Consider the following 23640-nt stretch of genomic DNA (forward strand, 5'->3'; position numbering starts at 1 on the left):
ACGCACGTGCACGCAGCTCGCCGCACAGCGCCGGCGAGCTCTGGCTGAGCGCCTGAGCCGCCGCATGCTCAGCGCCCTCCCTAGCTGTTAGCTTGATGACGTCATCATGACGTCATGCCTATGTCATATACTTCCCTTTTCCTCTTGAAAATAAAACCAAAAATACATAAATACCTTTACTCATCCTCGTCACCACGGCCAAGAAGACGAAAGCAAGGAAGCAGAGCACTTGCTAATGGAGAAGAAGCAGACGATGAGTGCCGTGACGCCGGCGAGGAGTATGTGCTGGCCTGCTGGCAGACGATTAGACGTAGGAAGAAGGGGATGATGGATCGAACCGTTGGATCTGATGGTTCTATGGTTATCAATCTAGACGGAGGCGAAGAGGGTGTCACGGCGGAGGCGGTGTGGCGGGAGCAACCGGACCGCGGACTCGGCGGAGTGGTCAGACCGCGACTGCGCCAGCACCGTGCATGTGCCTCTGCGCCACCAGCGTGCGCTCCAGAAGCTCACGCTCGCCTACCACCTGGCCATCGGTGGCGCTGGGGCTCAACGCCAGCGCCCGCGGAGTTCACGCTCCACCGGATCGCCAGTGACGCTTACGCGAGCACCGACCGCGTTGCCGCCGCCGAGGCACGCGCTTCGAGGTGCGTGGCACGGCAGCAGGGGAGGAGGTCGCGGCGGGTGTCTTCTTTGGCTGGCCGTGGCGAGGAGGCCGACGGCGAGGCACACGGCCCACACGCCCATCTCCTCGCCCATCTCGCTTTTTCTAACCGAGGAGGCGGAGACTTAACGCTCATACATCTTACCGTATGCATACGGGCCTGATGATGGGTCCACTGATGAGGAAGACATATAAAATGGCATGGATGAGGAAGGAGAAAATGGTGATTCTGCCATTCTGAAAAATGGGCTTCGCACTTTTGCCATCCCGCAAAAGGGATTTGTCCGTTTGCCATTATCAAACGAGACACGTCTGCTAAAATGCCCTACGACCGATTTATTGCCAAATTAATTTTTTTTTGCCGCGGCATATTTTCCTTCCCGTTTTGCCCCTCAGCCTTATCCCTTCCTTTTCATTCATGGTCATTCACGGAGAGCGAACCAGAGACAGAGAGACGCGAGACGGACGCCGCCACCTCCCTCCCGACGCGTTCGCGCGAGGCCGTCCGCGCCCGTCCGTCGTCGACCATCCGTGCCACTGTCGCGTCCTCGCCCTGACCGTCCGCGCCAGGCCACCGCCGCGTCCGTGCCACGCCGCGGTTGTCGCCCCGACGCTTCCGCGCCAGGCCACTGCCGCGTCCACGCCAGGCCACGGGCGCCGCCCCGATGCATCCGCGCTAGGCCGAGAACCGGACTGGAAGCCCGATGAAGGTAACCTCGGCAGGCTCGAGCACAACAGGTAGCGGCAGTAGTGAGTGCCCCTTTTGCCATGTTCCATTGGTCCGGATCTAGAGCAAGCAGCTGATGACTTTGGGCGAGTGGTATCTCAAGTGCCTGTACAACATCAAGGTAACGATTCTTGACATTGGTAACCTCACTGTGTCTCTTGCTGCTGCTTTGATTGATGCGTTTTGAGTGCAGGGTGATCCAACTACCTGTGGTTACATTCACCCTGAGGTGTAGAATATGAAGTTGGAAGCACAAGAACACCGACTAAAGGCTAAGAAGGAGGCATCAGGTGACTGTAGCTCTGAATTGAAAGCAGAATTGCAAGAGTTAAAGCAAACACTTGATAGTGTTGTAGCTGAACTTTGAAAACTAAAGGTGAAGCCTACAGAGCCGATTCATGAGCCAAAGACTGAGCCGAAGCAATTTGTGATCGATTATTATGTTTTTGTCGGCTTTGTAGGTGTCCTGATTGGTGTTGTGGTTGCCTGTATGTGGAAGTAAACAACTAATGTATGTGTTAGTCAGCCAATGTGTGTGTGAGTTAGCTCTTGTGTGTTTGTGTGGTTGTGTGTGAGTTATGCGACCGACATGATGGATTTCAAGATGGACAAGCTTATCGTTCTGGTGCAGCTGGTGGTGGTGCTATGTTTAATAATTGCAGTCCTAGTTCTTTTAGTTGTGGTAGTGCTTTTTAGCAAGTGAAGCATGTGTTGTAATAACATCTAAGTCCTATGTACCAAAGAAGATGTTTTCCTGGAATCATGTCATTTTTCACTTGTTTTATGCAGATCATGTGGTCTTATTTTGATAGAATCTTGTCTGAATTTAGACAAAATTTTGACAGAATTTTGCTTGAATTTGGACAGAATTTCAATTGAATTTGGAAAGAATTTTGACACAATTTCATGATCACAATAATATTCCACAAATATAGTAGATTTCGTAAAGGTTCACACAATACATAGGTACCATTTAAGTTATAATAACGTAGGTTCAAATAAATTAACTAAGGTCCAGATACATAAGATAAGGTCGAGATATAATTTCATGATCGAGATACATGTCCAGATACATAGGATAAATAAGGCCCAGATACATGTCCAGATACCATTCCAAACACAAAGCATTAATTGGTTTTCACTTTCTTTGGCTTCAGTTTTTTTGGTGGGCTCCTCTTTTGCACTGTCTTGTCTGGTGAGGCAGCAATGATGGGATCGACAACTTCACCTAGCAGGATTTGGAGTCGGCTACAATAAAACTACCACTATGAGTCATTTGTTGCTCTTGTGTACAAGTATAAAAGAATGGGAATTAATGTGTTGCATACCCTTTTGTCACCCTAATGGGACTGTTTTGTATGATCTGGTCTCTTGTGAGCCTTGTGGGACTGGAGAGTGCATTTGGGGCTTGTGCAGCCATTTCTTGGTTATTGAAAGCATTTGGGGCTGGTGGTGCCATTTCTTGGTCATTGAAAGTATTTGAGCCTGGTGCAGCCATTTCTTGATCATTGAAAGCATTTGGGGCTAGTGGTTCAGTAGCAGTATCCTGAGATTTCCCTTCCTTCTCTTGCTCTCTTTGTTGGGATCTTTGCATTCTCAACATACTTTGTTGTATTTTTTCTTGGCTTTCTTTTCCTGTAAGTTTAGAAAAAAAAATTAAGTTAATGAGCACAACAAGTCAGGACAGCAAGTAAATATAGCAGGTCTTACCTTTTCTTAGTCCCATTAAGATGGCATTTGTAGCTTGTTTCACCATGGCCTAATTCTCTACATCCCTTGCACTTCCTTTTGCCCAATTCTCCATGTCCCTTCATTTATAGCAAATTGTCTGACAGCCAATCTAAACTCCTTCATGTTAGGATAAATTATGCCAAGATCCATACTGGACCGATTTTGATCATGCACCACAATCCTCTTCTCTGGTAAATAGTCATCAACTTCAATGGCTGCCCTAGTTGTATCAACTTCTTCAGTCCTCTGCCGAGTATCATCGTTCTGTTGACCGTAGCATTTACTAGCTGTCTTCCTTGCCTTATCAGCCTCCTCATCCTTAGCCCTAAACCCCGACAGTTCATACATCACCTCATCATCAACAATCTCAATTCTTCCCTCTTCATCTCGACTTTCCTCGATGTGTAGCATATCCCAATCAACAAGAGGTGTCTGCATCTGCTGTGCAGGAGGTTCTACCAGTACTAAGCTAAGCTCAGGCTCCCCATCGAGCCTAGTACAGAAAAGGTGGCACAATTAGATTACCACCACATCTATACTAGTCGAGTCTCATATATGATTGGGCATAGTTAGATTACCACCACAGCAAGAATACGTACCCTTGGATGAGATCTGGCAAGTTCTCCTCCATCCAGCACTTGGAGCAGTGCCGACATCGGCCGACAGAGCCGGGACGCTTGACTGACTTCGGGGAAACGGCCCAGGAGGTGGCCTACTGTCGACCGTCGGTGACGTCATTGGAGGCAGCGACGACGGCGGTGAGGAGCCGTTCCCTCTCCTCGCTTGACCTAGCGGCAGCGTCTCCGTCTCATCTCTCTCCCGTCCGTGAACGATCGTGAATGAAAAGGAAGGGGTAAGGCCGAGGGGCAAAACGGGAAGGAAAACACCCCGTGGCAAAAAAATTTAATTTAACAATAAATACGTAGCAGGGCATTTTAGCGGGTGTGTCTCGTTTAATAATGACAAACGGGCAAATCATATTTACGGGATGGCAAAAGTGCGAAGTCTACTTTTCATAACGGCAGAATCGCCATTTTCTCATGAGAGAATTTCTTATTTGACACTGGGAAAATAAGCCGTTCCTTTCTTGGCCCTGAAATTTTCTTCGTTCCTTATTTGACACTCACTTGAACTTTCATCCCTAATATGACACCGCAGTTAAATCCATCAGCTAACGGTGTTAAGTGGCTGTTAAAAAGATCTTTTTGCCCCTAGGTGAAAAACATGTTGACAAACAAAAGAGCAGCTAGCGGCTAGATACGCTGCATGCATGCGTCCGCGCCTCTGCATGCATGCGCCCAGCGCCCGCTGCATGCATGTGCCAGCACCCAGAGGCAAAAATGTCTTTTTAACAGCCACTTAACATCGTTAGCTGATGGATTTGACTGCGGTGTCATATTAGGGATGAAAGTTCAAATGAGTGTCAAATAAGGAATGAAGAAAATTTTAGGACCAAGAAACGAACGACTCATTTTCCCATTGTCAAATGAGGAATTATCTCTTTTCTCACGAGGAAGAGGTATGAATCAAAATAACCCTTCCAAAAAAACCCCAACCCAGTTTCAAACAAAAAAAAACCATCTTCAAAATGCTCTGTTCGCTTGAACTTATCAGCTGGCTTATCAACTAGAATCTACAGTATTTTTCTCTCACAACAAAATAGCTCCAGCCGGCTTATGAGCCAGCTTATATATCAGCCAAACAGTTATACTAAACCAGTTTGCAGTGGTTGTCAATGTGGATGGAGTATTTTGAAGCCCATTCACCCACTGCACAAGCACGTCGAACTAGTATAAACTCATATGACCCCGTAACTATATATCCCGTATAAACTTGTAGGATCCCGTAACTATACATCCCAACTCAACTCTCATAATAAATAAATTGTCCTTCCCGATCATTTCAAAATATATGATCCTTCTATTTAGAATAAATATCGATGCAATTATAAAAACCAAATTGAGACAGATACTTATAAGTGTTTAAAAAGGGTAAAATGATTGAACATCCATAGTGCATCTATAGATATACCTTGTATCAAAAGTTGAGACGTAAGTTCAATCTTAAAAGAACTTATACAAAAACAACATAATTCATGTTAATGTGCAGGCAAAATTCATGTGATTCGTGTCTCTTACAGTACACATCCACCTGCTTTTATATTTTTATATGCTTTTTTAAATTGTTTTTGCATCTCAACAAGAGTCGAAGGTTCGTATAACTCTCCAACTTCCTCTCCAAGCTTGGCAACCGCCTCTAGGAGTTTTATTGCAAAACTCTGATGCGATGGTTCTAACGATGCCGATGGGCAGAAATGGCCAAACCCGTTCATTCCCCATCTTCATACCCAAAATTATTTTGTCCACCGTAACAGTTTTTTTCTTTTTTTTTGAAAATAGTTAAATGCCCGTGCATTGCAACGGGTACACATAATATCACGATAGCATATGTATGAGCCCGTGTTATACTGTATCTAAAATAGATATTGCAATCATGATGTTTTACAAGTTGCAATACATGAGCATTCACCTTAATCATAACAAGTTTGTGTTTTACAATACATATTTTACAATATATTGTACAATTAAGAATCTAATCTAAATGCCGTGATATTTTGCCTGATAATTCAGAAGATTTTCAAGTTCAAGATGCGGCATGTAACCTAATCTACATCATCAGGCAAAGAAACGACACCGATCAGACAAGCAACCGAAGCCAAAGTTGCCGCCCAAGGCGGAGAGGACCAACATTCTCACCGACGGGAGAGCACACTCACCTTAGTCGGCTCTGTTTCACTGTAGTTGGCTCCCTTTCTCGGAACAATCTTTTGATTTGACGTGGTGTTTGCATTGGTTTGGGGTTCGTGACCTGTTATTAGTTCAAAATGTAATCTGAACTATTATATTGTCCATGCTAACGCTACGATGGCGTTAAAATAAATAAATCATAAAGCTAAAATAAATCATAACTAAAAAAATCAACGGATGAAAGAAACATAGAGCATCATAAAAAAGAATAGCAAAATCCCATTAATATCTTGTTTCATTGCTTCAAAGGCTAATTTTATTATATAAAAAAACATGAAACTACATATACATATCAAAAGAAAAGTGTCCCATGAAACTACATTCCTACAGCTCGTCAGGGCAAAGCTGTTTCTACATGAGTGCACACACAGTTCAGCACTCAGTACAATTAACCTTGTCCTGAATTCAGTTCGGACTACAGTAGATTGCCATAAGAACACACTGCGGAAAGAAATAGGCACGATCTGATCCGCCATCGGAGTGAGTCTGAAGGTGAAGATGGACAGGGGAGCTGGTCCATCAGACGGCCACACCTGCAGGTCACGCGCACCACCACCTTGGCACCAGTGCAGGTCACGCTGGACACTTCCACCTCTCGCTCCTTAGCATTCAGCTCTCAACAATACAGATAGGTTGCCAAGTACAAGCCAAAGAAGCTAAAGAAATGAACAACGGCAGTAACAATTCTCTGGAGTAATACAAGAAATGTTCTGCATGCAGTTAAGATTTCTGGATTGGAATTGGAGTTAACAACCTTTGCACTTAAAGTTTCATGAAAGAAATTTGGCACAGGTTTATCACTTATTTCACACAAAGGAGATCATCAGCTTCAGAAAATTTAGCACAGGATAAAAAGAAACAGCGACGAGGAGAGAAATCAAGAAATGCGGGGTGCATTGTTGGAGTTATTGTCTTCCTTCACCTTCATCGATGAATTTTCTGAACCAAGATATAAACCTCTACCAGGAGATGATGACTTAAAAGAATCACACAGCATATGCAAAGAATGGATCACAACATATCTTAACGGAATGAACACAATCTGTTTGAGATGCAAGACCAAGGGCAAGGTCCCGAGGAAGCCCAGCAGCATCTACACCATCAGTCATGGCCTCTATTTTCAGTTTCACATACAAAAAGAGGTGCATACCTCAAGCCAGTTTAGCATCAAAATATTTATCTTTAAGAGATCAAAACTTTTCCAATGGCACTGAATAATCTTCTTACACAGTTTTCATCATTATGAGTAGTCATATCTCCCAAACACATGACTGAGAAGTAACCACATTGACCAGCAACCAAAGCTCCTTTTGAGAAGTAACCATATGGCAACAGATGATGATTGCAACAGCCAATTAGACGCACGTAAACATTCATCCAAAATGGAAATTTAACTGTTGAAAACTTGAGATGACAATGCATTGAGGATAACTACCTTGAGAAACTCCCCAATCAGTTGAGCAACACCGTGTCCGTGCGCTCGTTGTCCCCCACCAGCGATCACGTACGATCTATTTACTGAACCAAATCTAATATGCAGGGAAGAGATCAAAACAACGACACTATGTTTTGCTAAAGACATATTTTTAATACGTTGGACATGTCACCATAAGATAATTCCAGCAACCTAAGAGACTGAGGATGACTGAATGAGAAATTAAAAGGTTCAGTAAATAGATAGTATAGGATGTACTGTTTGACTTTCCAACAGTATTTTGGTTAGCTAATAAGGGAGCCGTTACAATGCTTATCACGTCAATGGATATTGTGAGGAAAAATGACAAGCTGTACTACTATTGAGCCCAATTGATATGTCTTGTTGTCTGGTTACAATTAAAATGTGCTCTCAGACAAGCATATGAATTCAAATTTGAGGAATCAAAATTCTTCCTGAATGTACCAACGCAGCAGCTCGCACTCAGCGATGCCTTCCCCAGCCTGCACCAGTGGAGGCCAGCGCAGCAGCAGCATCAATCAACGAGATTTAGAGAGAGAGAGAAAATCAACCTGCAGAAAAGGAGCACACGAACCTTTGGCTAGAGTTTGTTTCATTAGGACGAGTTGTGACTGTAGTCATTCCACATATTTAGGGCTATCATATCTCTAACTGTGTTTCCATCATCTACTTGACTGCTAAGGGACATCACATCATTACTGTATTGGTTGTCACCTTCAGGGACATCAATAAAATGTTCTGGAGATATGTTGCTTCCTTGGTGATCCAACCAACCCTCATCCCCATTAAGCATCCATATAAGATTACGGAACACCACTACTGCAGCTGGTATCTTCACTTGGTTTTCAATAGGATGATTGTTCCAACTTTTAAGATAGGGAAACGTTTCTTAAGAACACCAATTGCTCTCTCTACGTGATTCCGCAATATGGCATGCCTATGATTGAACAACTCCTTATAATTTCTCTATGTGATTCCGCAATATGGCACGATCCGGTTTTCTTGGGGTCGAGGTTGAGGAGCAGCTTCTCCTTCTTGCACCTTTCTTCTAATCTGGAAAGTTTAAAAACAGAGTTTTTTTATCAAAGCTGGAAGTCTGACATACAGGCACATATACATCAAGTACTTTAGGGGAGAAATTGAGCTGCAGCCTGTCTATCTTAGAAATAGGGTAATTATTCAAAAAATTGAGCAGTATTCTTTAGTACTTGATGTAGCATGAATAGCATGGAGTAGAACTAACAACGCCGGGTTGATTTTTCTGAAAAAGTTCGTTGTAGGGCGTGTGAACTTACGTTGGTGTCGATTGGCTAGCAGGAGTCCAAGAGTTGCTGGCAACACATGTTGTCAGCCTGTTTGTATAGCGTTTGAAGAGCTGAGTCGTCGGGCACGGCAAGATGAATGTGAAGATTGAGCATCGTGTGCTGTGTGACATACATACAGAGAAATAAATAAAAGAGTTAAAGGGCAAACACGAACTTAGAATGAGTATTCATAGTTCTGCTAAATTCATCTTGTCTCTGTAGAGGAACAGATCACCTGCACTTTCTGCACCCCTGACCACCATCGAAATAATTAGAACCTGAGGCATGCTCTGCAAGAAAATTGTAACAGTTTGAGAAAATGCTAGCAGTTTTTTTTTTTGTTGAAAAAATGCTAGCAGGTGGGATCTCATGTGACAGGCTGAGAACAAGTTACTGGGCTCTGTAGGGCCAGCGGAGTAGCCCGCTAAATCATATCACTCCTCGCTCCGCACCGCACGGCCACACGCCGTACGCGGTACGCCCCCCCGCTCGCCTTTTCTTTGCCGGCGCCGCTCCTTTTCGAAAAAAACCCCAATCCAGTTTCAAACACAAAAAACCCAGTCCCCAAACTCACTAGATCCGCGGCGACCATGCGGCGTGGCGGCGGCCGCCGGTTCCCCAAGCCCTCCCTGGCACCCTCCACCGCGTCCGAGGCCACCCCAGCGCTGGACGCCAGCGTTATCCGCAACCTCGACTCCGCCTTCTCCCGCCGCGACTCCGACGCCGCCAGCCTCTGCAGCAGCCGCCCCGCTTCCACCGCCGGTGCGGGCGTCGGCGCCGCCCCCAACTTCTCCGACCGCCCCACGCAGGTCGCCGCGCTCCGCGTCGTCAACGGATTCCTCGCCCCCGGCGTCACGCTCCGGGGGCCTCTGCCCGCCGCGCGCGACATCCAGGCGGCGCTCCGCCGCCTCGTCGACCGTCTCCAATTGGCCCGCAACGACGCCACGTTCGAGGATGACCTCATCCAGGACCTTCGCATTCTCGGGTGCCCCTACAAGGTCACCCGCTCGGCACTCAAGGCCCCCGGCACCCCGCACTCGTGGCCGGTGGTGCTCGCCGTACTCCACTGGCTCACCCTCCTCTGCCACTCCCAAGGAGACGACCTGGATGCTCCGGGTGGCCCATCCAACGATCTCTTGCTCTACACCACGCAGGGCTACTCCCACTTCTTGTTGGGGGATGACGACGCCGTCGCGGCCCTCGACGAGGAGTACTCCTCCAAAGCCCGGATGACTGGTGAGGCGTCCGTTGCAACAGTTGGTGCCCTGGAGAAGGAGGCCGAGGAACTGGAGACCGAGGTGAATAAGCTCATCTCGGGTCCCTCGCGGGGGGGAGCACTGGAGTCAGAGAAGGAAGCCTTCATTGCTGATATTCTCAAGTTTAAGGCAGTGGTGGATGCTTGGAAAACTAAGATCAACGAAAAGGAACAGGCGTTGGGGAGTTTGGAGAAAGAGTTGGAGGCAAAAGTGTCGGACACCGAGCGCTCTGCTGCTGAAGTTCAGGATCTATTGAAACAGGTGGATGCTCAGCCGGTGAATGTGAGGGGTATGGATAGAATGCGTAGGGAGATGCAGGTGATTGAAGATGATATTGCCAACGCCGAGAAGGGGAAAGCCGCACTGGAGGATAAGGTCTGGGAAGTTGAAGCTAAGCTGGTTACCAAGCTTGAGGAGCTTGAGAAGCTTGCTGAGCAGTGCAACCAGGCCCTCAAAAAGTACGAACGTGCTGCAGCATCTCCTATACTTACTTAATTTTATTTCTCTCCATTCTAATAGAAATTGTCTGTCGCTATGCCTAGGAACCAATGCTAACCATACCATTCTTATTTACCTATTGATTGTTGATTCCTTTGTTTTGGTCAAAAATAAACCTTTCTGTTCTGATAAAGAAAACTATATATAATCATTCATTTGAATATTTTTATAGTCAAGTGCCATGCTCTAGATTCTTGTTAGAATTTATTAGCTCAAAATTCTTTGTATTTTGGGAGAATCATTTTGCTCTGTATAGATCTTTAGGCCTTATATAGTTGTGGTTCTAAAAATTTATTAATTTTCTTAATTGTTTTTTTTGTTTCAGATATGTTTTGTTTCGGTGCTATTTGTGCTCATCATAGTTTACATTGTTACTCTTGTTGTTGGCATGCCCCTTTATTTGTGCTCATTGTAGTTCTGTATGATTTATATAAATTAGTGTAGGTTAGGTTGTTATCGTTCACCTGTATTTATGAATCTGAAATTTCATGAGTGGTTTTATTACACATTTGAATGCCTGATTTTTCAGTTATCCTTGAGTTTCGATTGGTTTCAATTTACAGTGCTACTATCTATCTGCAATCAACAAAATATCAAATGCATGAAAGATTAATCAGCTTGGCCTTATGACTTTGGTGTTGATCTATTTTGATGTTTTTCCTGATCACCTTGAATGGTATATAAATCAGAGAACCACAAGAAATCAAAACCATTGTAAAGAAAGTCAATGCACAATGTGAAAAGTAATTTATGTACAAACTATGTTATTCTATTATATATTTTCTTAAAAGTATTTAATGCCTGGTCCTTAAGACCTCAAAAAATTGAATAATGCGGACTGGACATGGACATTAGTAATAGGATAATTTTGCTAGGCAAATAAATTGAACTTGCTGGAATATGTGCCAAACGGTGAATACTGTAATTTTTTACGCTGAAAATTCTATTGTGAAGTCCAACGATTAGTTTCCAAGAATTTTTTTGGGGAAAAAAAACATTTCACTAAACTTTTGGGGCCTTTGAATAGCCAGCTGACATCATGTTCTGTTTGCTGTTGTTGTGTTTACTAAACAGAAAGGCAAACAAAGGTTGAAATGTTATTTTTTTAACTGTGGTTCTGTTGTTTATATCTGCTCTACTAGCTCCTTTTGTTAGTTCTGTTTGTATTATGTGCTCATTTTTAAACTTCTGGGCCACTTTTCAGGTTGAAACCTACTGTTGATTTTCAGTACATGATAAATTCTAAAGGATCTTCTCCTGCTGAGATGCTTGGTACTGGTTACAAAACAGTACTAAAACCTGCACTTGTGGCTCATGTTGAGGAGAACAAGAGGAGTTGTCTCTCAAATCTTGAAAACCTAAATGATCTACAGAAGCAGCTGCATGGAAATGTTAAGGTTCTAGAGGAGGAAAGGAATAATATTTCCAGTCTCCAGGCAAAAAATGATGAGGTCAGTCCATCTTTCCAAGCACTAAATTACATTTTATAGCCTGTAGAGTAAATGTGATCTGAAGTTATTTTGTCCTTCCTCTTTTATTTGTTATGCTTATTCTGAAATTACTTTGCACAATTGGCCAAATGATAGAACCCATCACATTTTTGGAAAGAGCCGTGCTACAATTTTCTGTATATGTTTAATGGGTACCGACCAGATTATTAAAAACATCATCAGGGAATTGCTAGAGTTCCAATTTTTTTAAAAAAATAAAAATCGGTTACTTCAGCTACACATTTTAGGCCACTGTTCGCCTAAACGGCCGTTTAGCCCGTTTAAACACCTTGTAAACACTACACATTGGTACACCGTTTCCGTTTAATCATCCGTTTAGCCCGTTTAATTGACCGTTTAGCCCGTTTAATGGACTGTTTAGCCCGAATAATGGCTAAACGGTAGGTGACCGACTGTTTACCGTTTAGCATTTAGGAAAACACTTTTTAGGTGACCAATGTTTCTAGTGATATTGTGATGATATATCAATAAGACAATTTGTCAGATGTTGATGTAGTTTCTAGAGTCAGTTGGTTCAACTTGATAAAGCTTTACTGCTGGTCCTTTTAGTAATTTATTAGCTGGATTAACCAGTAATCAAGCCTTTTTGAGCTGATATGTACTAAAATCAGGAAGAGTAGTTCTTTTTTCTAAATGGGCTATGCCCTGGGCCCATATTCGCACATCAAATTTGTGGCAAAAAGGCCCCAAGTATTTGAATTGGACTAATTATGATTAATTGTCGCCGTTATTGGAAATTGCAGTTTGGATTTTAGGTCATGGATTATACTTTGATGTGTTGTGATTTGACTTGAGGGTTATCTAATCTATTGCTTTTCTAATGCTATGCCTTTTGATTAGAGAAGCGAGACGGTGGGCATAATGCCATCATCTATTTGCTAAGAATTAGGCAGATGTCCGACCCTCCTTTTATCTCATTTTATATTTACTCATGAAACTTATGGTGAAGTTAGCACGAAGAATGCCTTCGATTAATGAAAATTCATTTGTGCTGTTAATAAATTGGATTTTGGATTTATGTCATGGATTATACTGGTATATGTTGTGATTAGACTTGAGAGCTACTAAATCAAACTTCTCTAACTTTGACCAAGTTTATAGAAAAATGCATCAACATCTGCAACATCAGATTTGTTTCATTACATTTTCCATGAAATGTCTTTGTGTCTTTATTTGAATTTGTAGATGTTAACATATTTTTCTAAAAACTCGTTCATAGTTGGAGAAGTTTGATATAAGACAACGGTGAAGTGAACTATAATTTGGAATGGAGGGAGTAAGTGGATGCCCTCCAACCTTCATCTGAGTTTAGGACTTTTATGTATGTGGAGTTGACGAGTATCTTGAAGACAATATCAAATTTAGAGCTGCAATAAAACAATGAATATGCCGATCAGTCAAGTGTTGGAACAGTTGTCAAATATTTGAAATTAGATTCTTGTCCCACTCTCTTTTCATGGTGATTCTAGAGTCTAAACAATTATCGATATGCACAAGTGCTTGGCCTGGCTTTTACTATACAGCTCAAGTTTGTCTGGATTCTTACAGAATAATTATTGCAAAATAATAAAGTCGAACCTCTTGTATCTGTTGTCTAGATGGTTGCTCGTTTGAATTCACTGGATCGTGAAATTATAAATGATGACTCAAGATTCACATCTGAAGCTGGACAAATGAAAGATGAGTTGGAGAAAAAGAAGAATAGTTTGATTTCTCTTGAAAAGCAGGCAGATGACTTTTTTAAGGTACTTCTGACCTTTTGTTTTGTTAATACTTAAAACACATTCCTTTATTAGTTTAGCACATTAGAGTAAGACACTTCAAATGAAATTTGATTTGATAGACATCGGAGAAGAGGCTCCAAGATGCAACACATAAAGTTGAAGAAGAAACTCAGGCGGCTGCTAAGGACCTGCTGGAGCTTCTTGATGGCATGACTGAACATAAAGAGTTCATTGAAACAACAATTGCTCAGAGGAGGACGGCCCTCTATGAAACTGCAGATTATATAGCCAGCCTGTTGGGCTGACGTCATCACCTTTTAGAGATGCAACCGAGCAGCAAATAGATGTCCCAAGAACTTTGATCCCTAGCAGGAACCAGCAAGGGCGCAGCCGCCACATCTGTACAAGCCTTTCTGATTCGATTCTGATGCAGTTTGTGCTTAGTTTTCTGTACAACTTGCGTCTACTAGCTACAGCTAGTTCCGTTGAAGTAATCCAAAAGATTGTTCAAGGTGAACAACGAGAGCTGTTTGTGTATGTAGTTACCTGCTGCTTTCCTCCAGCTCAAGCATGCGTCGTGCATCTCGAACCCGACGGTTCAGGCACAGAACGTGATGATGTTCAAGTGGGGCTTAAACAAACCCAACAACTCAACGTGATGACGATGGGGCCTTCGATAAGTACCAGACGACCTTTGCAGCACCACTGTCAGCCTTCAAGCGTGAAGCTATTAGGACGCTGTTGTCTGTCAGAGATCGGCCTTGGGGAGTCGGTCCTCGTCGAAGGGTTGGAGTTGAATGCCCTATGACGGAGACGGTCCTCGTCGAAGGGTTGGAGCTGGATGCCCCGTGACTCCCCTCCTTTGGCTGGTTGATGTCGCTTTGATGTTTTTTTTTTATGGCATCCTGAAACATTTTTTTATATGGATTGTGTGCAGGCTTAATGGCCATGCACGTCGCTGTGCGGTGAGAGGATTTGTGGCACAAGAGCGCGTCTCTCTGGTGAGGTCGCTTCCCAGGAAGAACATGTGATGTCGTGGTGGATGCGCTCAAGGAAATGATCTCTAATCCCACTCCCAGCACCCTGTTCTTGATGAGAAGACATGCGTCTCACTGACAACAATTCGAAATTTTGGCAGCCGAACACTCCCGAGACCTGGGAACCCTTCCTAGCGAAATTGGACTTTTGGTCAACCAAAGATCCAGGCTCCAGACGATTGTCAATCAAAGCGTGAGGACTGACCTCGTTCTTCCTCTCGCACGCGGCATGTTGGTACAGTACAGGTGACACTTCCGTTGCACTGCCAAAGCGTGCGTGACATGGGGTTTCACGAGGCCATCCATCTGATCTGTTGTTTCTGCATTGCATTCGGGCCGTCTGTGCTTGATCCAGCGGCCTCTAATCCTGTCACGAAACGGTGTCCGTTCCTGAGAGACACCAGTGATCTCATCAACAGAGGAAAAGAATTAGCAGTTAGTTAGTATAAGCAGTTAGCACTACGAAGGGGCATGTCCCTTCGGGAGTAGACTGTTCTAGTGAACAGTTGTTTTTACCCGAACAGTCACGTCCGTATGACGTCCGTACAACGCGACCCTTTACTTGTATATAATCCAAAGAAATCAATGAAACGGACAGTTGTTCCCAAAATCTCTGTTCATTTACATTCACATTCAACACGTTATCAGTCACTTTCGCTCTTCTGGACAGAGAGAAGGAGAACACAGAGGCAACGAATGTCTCTGAACCAACACCGTTTCTACGGGGGTCAATCTGATAGAGGAGGAATTAAGCCTAGTGGACAGTGGTACCACTAATTCTATACTTAGAGAAACAAAGTATTTCCAAACTCTTACAAAAAAGACAAGGAAATATTTTGACAATCGCCGAGTGTGATGCTACAATAGTTGGCTCTGGTCGTACTAGTATTGTACTACCCATGGGTACCCAAATTATAATTGAGGATGTATTATTGTATCCCGATTCAAAGCGTACCTTGTTATGTTATAGAGATATCCGTTTAAATGGTTTTCATATAGAAACCTGTGATGACAATAATGAGAAAATTCTCCTTGTTACTAAAAATAGCGGATATGGCAAACGAATTGTTGAGAAAATTCCCTCTTTTCCGTCCGGATTGTACTACACATACATCAAACACGTACCGCATGTTGCGTACAAGGTAATTTTTCAGAATGTTGACGTATTCAAAACTTGGCATGAATGCCTTGGCCATCCTGGTATAGGGATGATGCGAAAAATTATCAGCAATTCTAATGGTCATGAGTTAAATACTGCTAAATTTTCCAAATCTTCAGATTTTATGTGCACTTCATGCGCTACGGAGAAATTGATCGTACGGCTATCGTCCGTTAAGATCCAAAATGAGCCACTAAAATTTCTTGAACGCATTCGAGGAGACATTTGTGGCCCCATACAACCACCGTCTGGACCGTTCAGGTACTTCATGGTTCTAATAGATGCATCTACTAGATGGTCTCATGTGTGTCTTTTGTCCACACATAACCATGCATTTGCAAAAATTATTGCTCAAGTTATTAGACTTAGAGCACATAATCCTGAACATCAAATTCAATTAATTCAAATAGATAATGCTGCTGGATTTTCCTTAAAGGCTTTCAACGATTATTGTATGGCTTTGGAAATTCAAGTTCATCACTCTGTCCCATATGTCCATACACAAAATGGTTTAGCAGAATCTCTTATTAAGAGAATTAAACTCATTGAAAACTGTTATTACAAAATTGCAACCTACCAACTTCATGTTGGGGTCATGCAGTCTTACACGCTGCTGACTTAATTCAATTGCGACCAACTGTATATCACGCAGTCTCCCTATTGCAATTAGTACGTGGGAATATACCAAATATTTCCCATCTGCGAAAATTCGGTTGCGCTGTATACGTACCGATCTCACTGCCTAAGCGGACCTCTATGGGCCCACATAGGAAACTTGGTATCTATGTGTGATATCAATCTCCATCAATTATCAAATACCTTGAGCCTCTTACAGGGGACCTATTCACGGTCCGATATGCTGACTGCATATTTAATGAGGACTATTTTCCGACATTAGGGGGAGACTTCAAGTACCAAAACGAATATTATGAAATCATCTGGAATGCCTAAGGCATTCCCTCCTCAGATCCACGTACTTTAGAGACTGAACAACAAGTTTAGAAAATCATAAACTTGCAACATATTGCAAATAACATGTCATAAGCATTTACTGATTATAAGGGTGTCACTAAATCCTCTTATCCTGCTCGCAATGCGCCTGAAAGAGTGGATGTACCAATAAAAACCATTCAACTCCCACTTCTAAAGAAGAGGGAGAGAAGTACGGTTACTCCTAAGGATAATGCTCCAAGTAAGCGTCCGAGGATATCGAGGGCTAAATCCTCCAAATCAATAAATCTAAGCCAACCTCAAGTTGGTAAACACCCAATAGTGGATAAAAATCCAACATCAGGACCAAATCCACAACCCGGATCAACGGTGCATCCAAATTCTGATCCTGGGATATCGGAATACCCTGATTCCATAGTTTTGGGAAATATTGAGTCAAATAATGGGGTGAAAGAAATTTCTATCAATTACATAGATTCTAGAGAATTATACGATCGTAAGACTAGTGTTGTCGACATGTACTTCTCCGCAGCAATTACAGAAAACTTTCTCAGTGATCCAGATTCCAAGACCATGGCAGAGTGCAAAAAGCTCTCGAACTGGGCTCAATGGAAAGAAGCAATTCAAGCTGAGATAGCATCGCTCACTAGAAGAGAGGTATTCACATCTGCAATACCTATACCTTCCAAAGTCTTTCCTGTAGGCTTTAAATGGGTTTTTCGTCCAGAAACGGAATGAGAACAATGAGGTGGTGAGATATAAAGAGAGGCTAGTAGCACAAGGGTTCACGCAGAGACCCGACATTGATTACAATGAAACCTATTCTCTAGTAATGAGTGGAATTATTTTCTGATACTTAATATCATTGGTAGTTTAAAATCATCTATCTATGCAGTTGATGGATGTGGTGACAGCATATCTATATGGGTCACTTGATTCGGACATATACATGAAGATTCTCGATGGAATCCAAATTCCGAATCCAAACGCAAATCGCAACATATATTGTGTAAAACTACAAAAGTCATTATATGGCTTGAAGCAGTCGGGACGAATGTGGTACAACCGACTAAGTGAATTCCTTCTAAAGAAAGGATACACTAACAATGATAATTGCTCATGTGTTTTCATTAAGAAATCTCAAACGGGATTTTGTATTATATCCGTGTATATTGATGATTTAAATATCATTGGTAACCCAAAGGATATAGAAGAAGCACGCAAACATATAAAGACAGAATTCGAGATGAAGGATTTGGGTAAGACCAAGTATTGCCTAGGCTTACAACTTGAGCACCGTCCTCAGGGATTTTAGTGCATGAATCAGCCTATATCTAGAAAAATATTTGAGAAATTCAATATGGATAAATCATATCATAATAAAACTTCGATATTTGTTTGTTCCTTAGAAATAGAGAAAGATCCATTTAGACCATAGGATATTGGGGAAAAGGTGTTGGGACCAGAAATCTCATATCTCAGTATCATTGGCGCACTTATGTATCTTATAAATAACACCAGACCTAATATTGCATTTGCAGTGAACTTACTGGCTAGGCATAGTGTGAACTCAACTCACCGTCATTGGACGGGAGCAAAGTGTATCCTCAGATACCTTAATAGCACAAAGGATCTTGGTTTATTTTTCAAGAAAAATCATGATCCCAGTATGATTGGTTATACTGATGCTAGTTACTTATCTTATCCTTATAACGGAAAATCCCAAACAGGATTTGTATTCCTACATGGAGGTACAACTATTTCATAGAAGTCTTCTAATCAGACTCTGACAGCGACCTCTACTAATCATTCTAAAATTATTGCTCTATACGAGACATCATAAGAATGTGTATGGCTTCGTAGAATGATTAACCACATACAACTGTCATGTGGTATTGGTTCAATTGAATCACCTACAATTATCTATGAAGATAATTCCGCTTGTGTTACACAGATGCAAACAGGTTACATAAAGAACAATATCACTAAGCATATTGTTCCTAAACTGTTTTATCCTCATGAATTATAAGAAAGTGAGGAAATAAACATCTTGCAAATCAAGTCATGTGTTGATGAAATATGGTCGGCAGTCTACCTAGGGGTATGCCCAAGGTAGTAGATTGTCGGCAGACAGATGCGCAAGCCACAAACAAGACGGTGACGCAAGACAGACACGAAGTTTTATCCAGGTTCGGCCGCCAAGAAGGCGTAATACCTACGTCCTGCGTCTGATTGTATTGCTGTATGTCAATGAGAGATATTTTTTAGAGGGGTCCCCTGCCCGCCTTATATAGTCCGGGGGCAGGGTTGCAGATCTGAAAACTAATCCTAGCCAGTTACAATTGCTATAGGTGGCCGGATAAGGATTCCTATTCTAACCGACCAGGATCTTGCTTGATCGCCAAACCTGCCTTGACTCCTTGCGCGGGACTCCAAATAGGTTGGCCGGGCCGCGCGTCATCTTTTGATGGACTGGACCCTCTGATCTGGGCCGGCCCAAGCCTAGCTGTAAGGGTATAGGGGTTAATACCCCCACAGCTAGTCCCCGAGCACCATGTATTATGCTACGACACGCCATTTTAACCTTCTCCGACAAGTAAGGCTTGAGTCCTTGACATCTCTGACCACCGTTGTCGCCAGAGAAGTAGGTTGTCCGAAGAATGTATGGTGCTCTTAAGAAAAAAGAAAAAGATTTCCATCCTGTGAAGTGTGCCCACTTGTATTTCTGAAAAGAAATGTAAGTGAATCTTGAAGCGTAGCATCCTTGATCATCAGAGGCGTAGGGGTCGAAAAACAAACACATTCACCGCAAGGTGAAGTGTGCCCACTTAGTCCCCGAGCCTGGTAGTAGGTGACGTAGGCACGTGGTGCCAGGGTCTAAAAAGAATTTCCAGTTAAGTTGAGAACCCAATCGTCGTACAAGCGATACGAGATGCACCGGCAGGTGCATCGTACCGATGTAGTCCTCGGACTTGCTGAAAGGTGAAGTATGACCCTTGTAGCAAGGTCTAAATAAATGTCTCTCGGCTGTATGTGAGTACAAATCACATGTAGCCGAGGAGAACGATCTTTGAGCAGTGGTCGGGATAGTCCTCGAGCACCGTAGTGGTCTGGGCAGTCCCCGAGCACGGTAGTGGTCGGAGCAGTCCCTGAGCACGGCAGTGGTCGGAGGAGTCCCCGAGCACGACAGTGGTCGGAGCAGTCCCCGAGCACGGCAGTGGTCGGAGCAGTCCCCAAGCACGGCAGTGGTCTGGGCAGTCACCGAGCACGGTAGTGGTCGGAGCAGTCTCCGAGCACGGTAGTGGTCGGAGCAGTCTCCGAGCACGGCAGTGGTCTAGACCATCCTTGAGCATAAGACATGCAGCGAAAAAACAAACGCCGCTTGTACTATTATTTGGTGTATTTATTTATCTTCGTATTCTGTCAAGTCCAATCGTACATGTCTGGTCAAAAAAGCAGATAGGTATAGCACGACATACTGTCTTCTTGCCCTTTCTAGCAAATAGTCGCTTGACACCTATAATGAGGTGCGTCAGTGTGGGCCCTCTCACACTAGCAACGAAGAGGCGCGTACACTGGTAACGAAGGGACGCGTTTATTAGCGTAGATCTCAAGGTTGTGAAAACAACCGTCTGCGGCGCGTGCGCACATCTCCCAAGAATCTCGGGCGGACGAAATGACGGAGCTCTTGGTTATTTATAATATAGAACTGGTAAGTTACTTTTTACCGATCCCCATTATCATTTGCCGCCGCAGCCTTCTTCTTCCTCTTGCCGAACCCTATACCTCTGAAATCATCACCAATCCCCCCTCCACCGCATCCACCCCTTTAGCAAGGATGGATTAATGGCCAAGAGAGACGCCTAGAAGAAAACCGGAGTCATGGCGAAGGAGTGGTGGAAGTCAAGGAGCAACGAGCAGACCATCAAAGACCTCGTCACCATGGGAGTGCTCCACAACAAGGCACTCGCGGGATGGCGCGCGCTGGAAGGAGAAAGCTTTCCCGATCCACAACCAGGTGAGATTGTGGTTTTCGAGGATTTCTTCAAGCGGGGTTTTGGGGTTCCAGTGCACCCTTTCCTTCAGGGGCTCTGTTTGTATTACGAGATTAGGATTTGCAATCTGCATCCCAACTCAATTCTTCTTATCTCCACCTTCATCCATCTTTACGAAGCCTATGGTGGCTTCCAGCCCCATTTCGACCTCTTTCGCCATCTGTTCTGTCTACGGAAGAAAGGGAGCGGCGGCTCAAAGATAGCCAGAGGCGTATACCTCAATCTGCATGACGGGATGAAGGCCCAGTACCTGCACTGCCCTTGGAACACATCGCTGGACGACTGGTACAAGAAGTGGTTCTACATCCATGAAGAGCCGAACACGATCACCCTGTACGACGTGGGGTTCATTCCGGAGAAGAAGAACAGCTGGTCGGAGAAGCCCGAACACTTGGAACAGATTGCAGAACTGCTCAGGATGATCCCATGGGGGAAGCTAGATGGTCCAAGCATGGTCGGAAACTTCATTAGCCGAAGGATCCAGCCCTGCCAGAGGAGGGTACATCCTGGCTACGAATACCAGGGGAGCGCAGATCCAATGAGGACCAGAAAAGAGGCGCTAGACAAGATCGAAGTCACGGCCAGGATTGGGGAGCTATTCAACTTAGCCGACCCCAATTATGTTAGGTTAAACGACATCGAGCACGCCTTCAAGCTGGCCCAACCTCCCCCAAAGGTAAATTATGCTTCCTTATACCTGTAGAGTTATGTTGTAACAAAAATTGACTGTGTTATCACCTTATGTCTCCCAGAGTAATGGTCATGACAGGGCAGCAGTGTTCGTGTCTTCACCCCCTAGTGTGGATTGGCCGCAAGTTGCCGGCCCAACCGCCCAGACCAGCGCTAGGGCCGAAGACGTCGACTGGGCCGTACTCGGGGTTGGGGAGGAGGCAACGGCCAGGGCTGCTGGCAAGCGGCCGGTGGCCAACAAACGTCGTCAGGCCATCTTCCCACTATCAGATGATGAAATGGAGGATGCAGACATCTTCCGACTCGTCCCTCGAAAGAGGAGGAGACAACTGGAGTCGATGGAGCAGGGTGGCTCCTTTGTGCCAGTAGGGATCGCATCACCGACCACTGCAACACAAAGGACAAGCGGCGAAGGGGTCGAGCACCAAGCCCCGGCGCTGGTACTGGTCGTGGAAAAAGACCCGGTGGAACCCGCCGAGCACGTGGAGCAAGCACGGTCAAAGAGACGCTCATTCGCCACGTCATTCCGTGCTTCCAAGCTGTAAGTATTTTTAACCTTGATGTAAGCTTACAATTTATATTGAATACTATTGTCTTCTGAACTTATCCCTGATATATTAGGTCGATGTCCACCGAAAATCCTGACTAGCTTGTCGGGTGCGACATTGCTTTGCTAGTAATGGCGGAAAGAACTGCCCAGCAGCCGGCTATGGAGGAACCTATAGAAGAAAATCCACCGAAACCTCAGCAGACGAGCGGCCAAACGACAGTCCCCGAGCAGCTGGTCGAGAAGAGAGCCGAGCCAAGTATAAGTGCTCTGAGCACTAATCCTGCTGAGGGAGATACTTCGGCGCCAAGGGGACCAAACCAAGCCGAGGAGCAGCAGCCGGAGGTGGCACAGAGCACGCTTGCCGATGCTATGGCTCATGGGAAAGCCATAGTGGTCATAGAGACTACAAACTCCAGACCAGCACCGCCTCCTGAACAAGAGGCCGAAGAGGACGAAGTAGAAGAGGTCCTAGGCCGTCCCCATGACAAACGACAACATGTATATGTGTAGCGCTGGTGGAACGACGAGTGGGTTATGCATGAGGAAATCCCAGAGGTCGAAGAGACCCTAAAAGTTGAACGAGCGGCAAAACATCTAGTGACAGAAGTCCAGGTATGTTTGGCTTGACCACTTGATCCTGCTATTTAGTCGAACTATCTGACTTAGCTTGTTTGTATGTAGGACTTGATGAAGACCGCAAAGTACCGAAAGAGGTGCTTTGACCAGATTGAGGGAATCACGGTAAACAATAGAGAACTGGCGGCCGAGGTGGAACGCTTGCACCGCCAACTTGAAGCCACCGACCAGGAGAGGATGGAGCAAGAGGCACAAAACCAGAACCTGGTCGTCCAGCTCAGTAACAAAGAGCAGGAAAAAACAAGTAAGTTGTCATTTTATCACATCAAGTGCATGACACGTGTTGTTGCATTGTTGGTAGTGACAGCTGTAGTGCAGGCTTAGAAGCCAAAGTAACCCGCCTCCATGAGGAGAATAGTCGTGTGACCGCAGAGTGTGGTCGCCTGAAGGAAGACAACAAAAAACTGGCGCGCGACCAGTCTCAACTCCGGGACTGCACAACTAAGATGAAGGAGGAACTGAAAAGTAAGTGTTCTAGACCAGCTTGCTCATTCTGTTGCCTGCCTTATCTTGTCTTGCTGTTACATTCTGATGTCTTGTACGGTTTGCAGTTTTAAAAGTCAATGCCAAGAAACATCTAGAAGATGTGATGAAAGATCGTGATGGCTGGAAGGCGTGATGCCTAGAGACCACCGGGGATTGGGACACATGGAAGAACCGGTGCCAGGAAGTGGCAACTGGCATTTTGCCCATCCTCGACCTTATCGACCTGGTGCTTACAGAGGAATTGCCAAGGACGTCGCAGCTCGGACTGGTCGAGAGATGCCGAAAGGCATGGGGATGGTTCCAAGAGTTCGTGAAGGAGGCAGATGAGTACACGGGTGCACATGTGCTAAGCATGGTGTGTGCCCACTACCCCCTGATCGATCTCAAGTGACTGGAGG

At 44.4% G+C, this 23640-nt stretch overlaps 1 protein-coding gene across 1 annotated transcript; it reads left to right on the top strand.

Annotated features, from left to right (window-relative positions):
- Positions 1–9224: 9224 nt before the first annotated feature.
- Positions 9225–15007, top strand: LOC136472961 (kinetochore protein NDC80 homolog). Its single transcript, XM_066470662.1, has 4 exons — positions 9225–10403; positions 11648–11894; positions 13553–13699; positions 13798–15007. Exons 1-4 carry the CDS (start codon positions 9280–9282, stop codon positions 13981–13983), a joined length of 1704 nt encoding a protein of 567 aa, XP_066326759.1. The 5' UTR covers positions 9225–9279; the 3' UTR covers positions 13984–15007.
- Positions 15008–23640: the final 8633 nt, after the last annotated feature.

The sequence above is a fragment of the Miscanthus floridulus genome, chromosome 8, assembly GCF_019320115.1.
Source record: "Miscanthus floridulus cultivar M001 chromosome 8, ASM1932011v1, whole genome shotgun sequence".
NCBI classification, from domain to species: Eukaryota; Viridiplantae; Streptophyta; class Magnoliopsida; order Poales; family Poaceae; genus Miscanthus; species Miscanthus floridulus.

Coding starts and splice junctions, on each gene's coding strand:
- LOC136472961 (XM_066470662.1), top strand. CDS start 9,280: ATGCGGCGTGGCGGCGGCCGCCGGTTCCCCAAGCCCTCCCTGGCACCC. Junction 10,404..11,647: donor TGCAACCAGGCCCTCAAAAA/GTACGAACGTGC, acceptor GCCACTTTTCAG/GTTGAAACCTACTGTTGATT. Junction 11,895..13,552: donor TCCAGGCAAAAAATGATGAG/GTCAGTCCATCT, acceptor TCTGTTGTCTAG/ATGGTTGCTCGTTTGAATTC.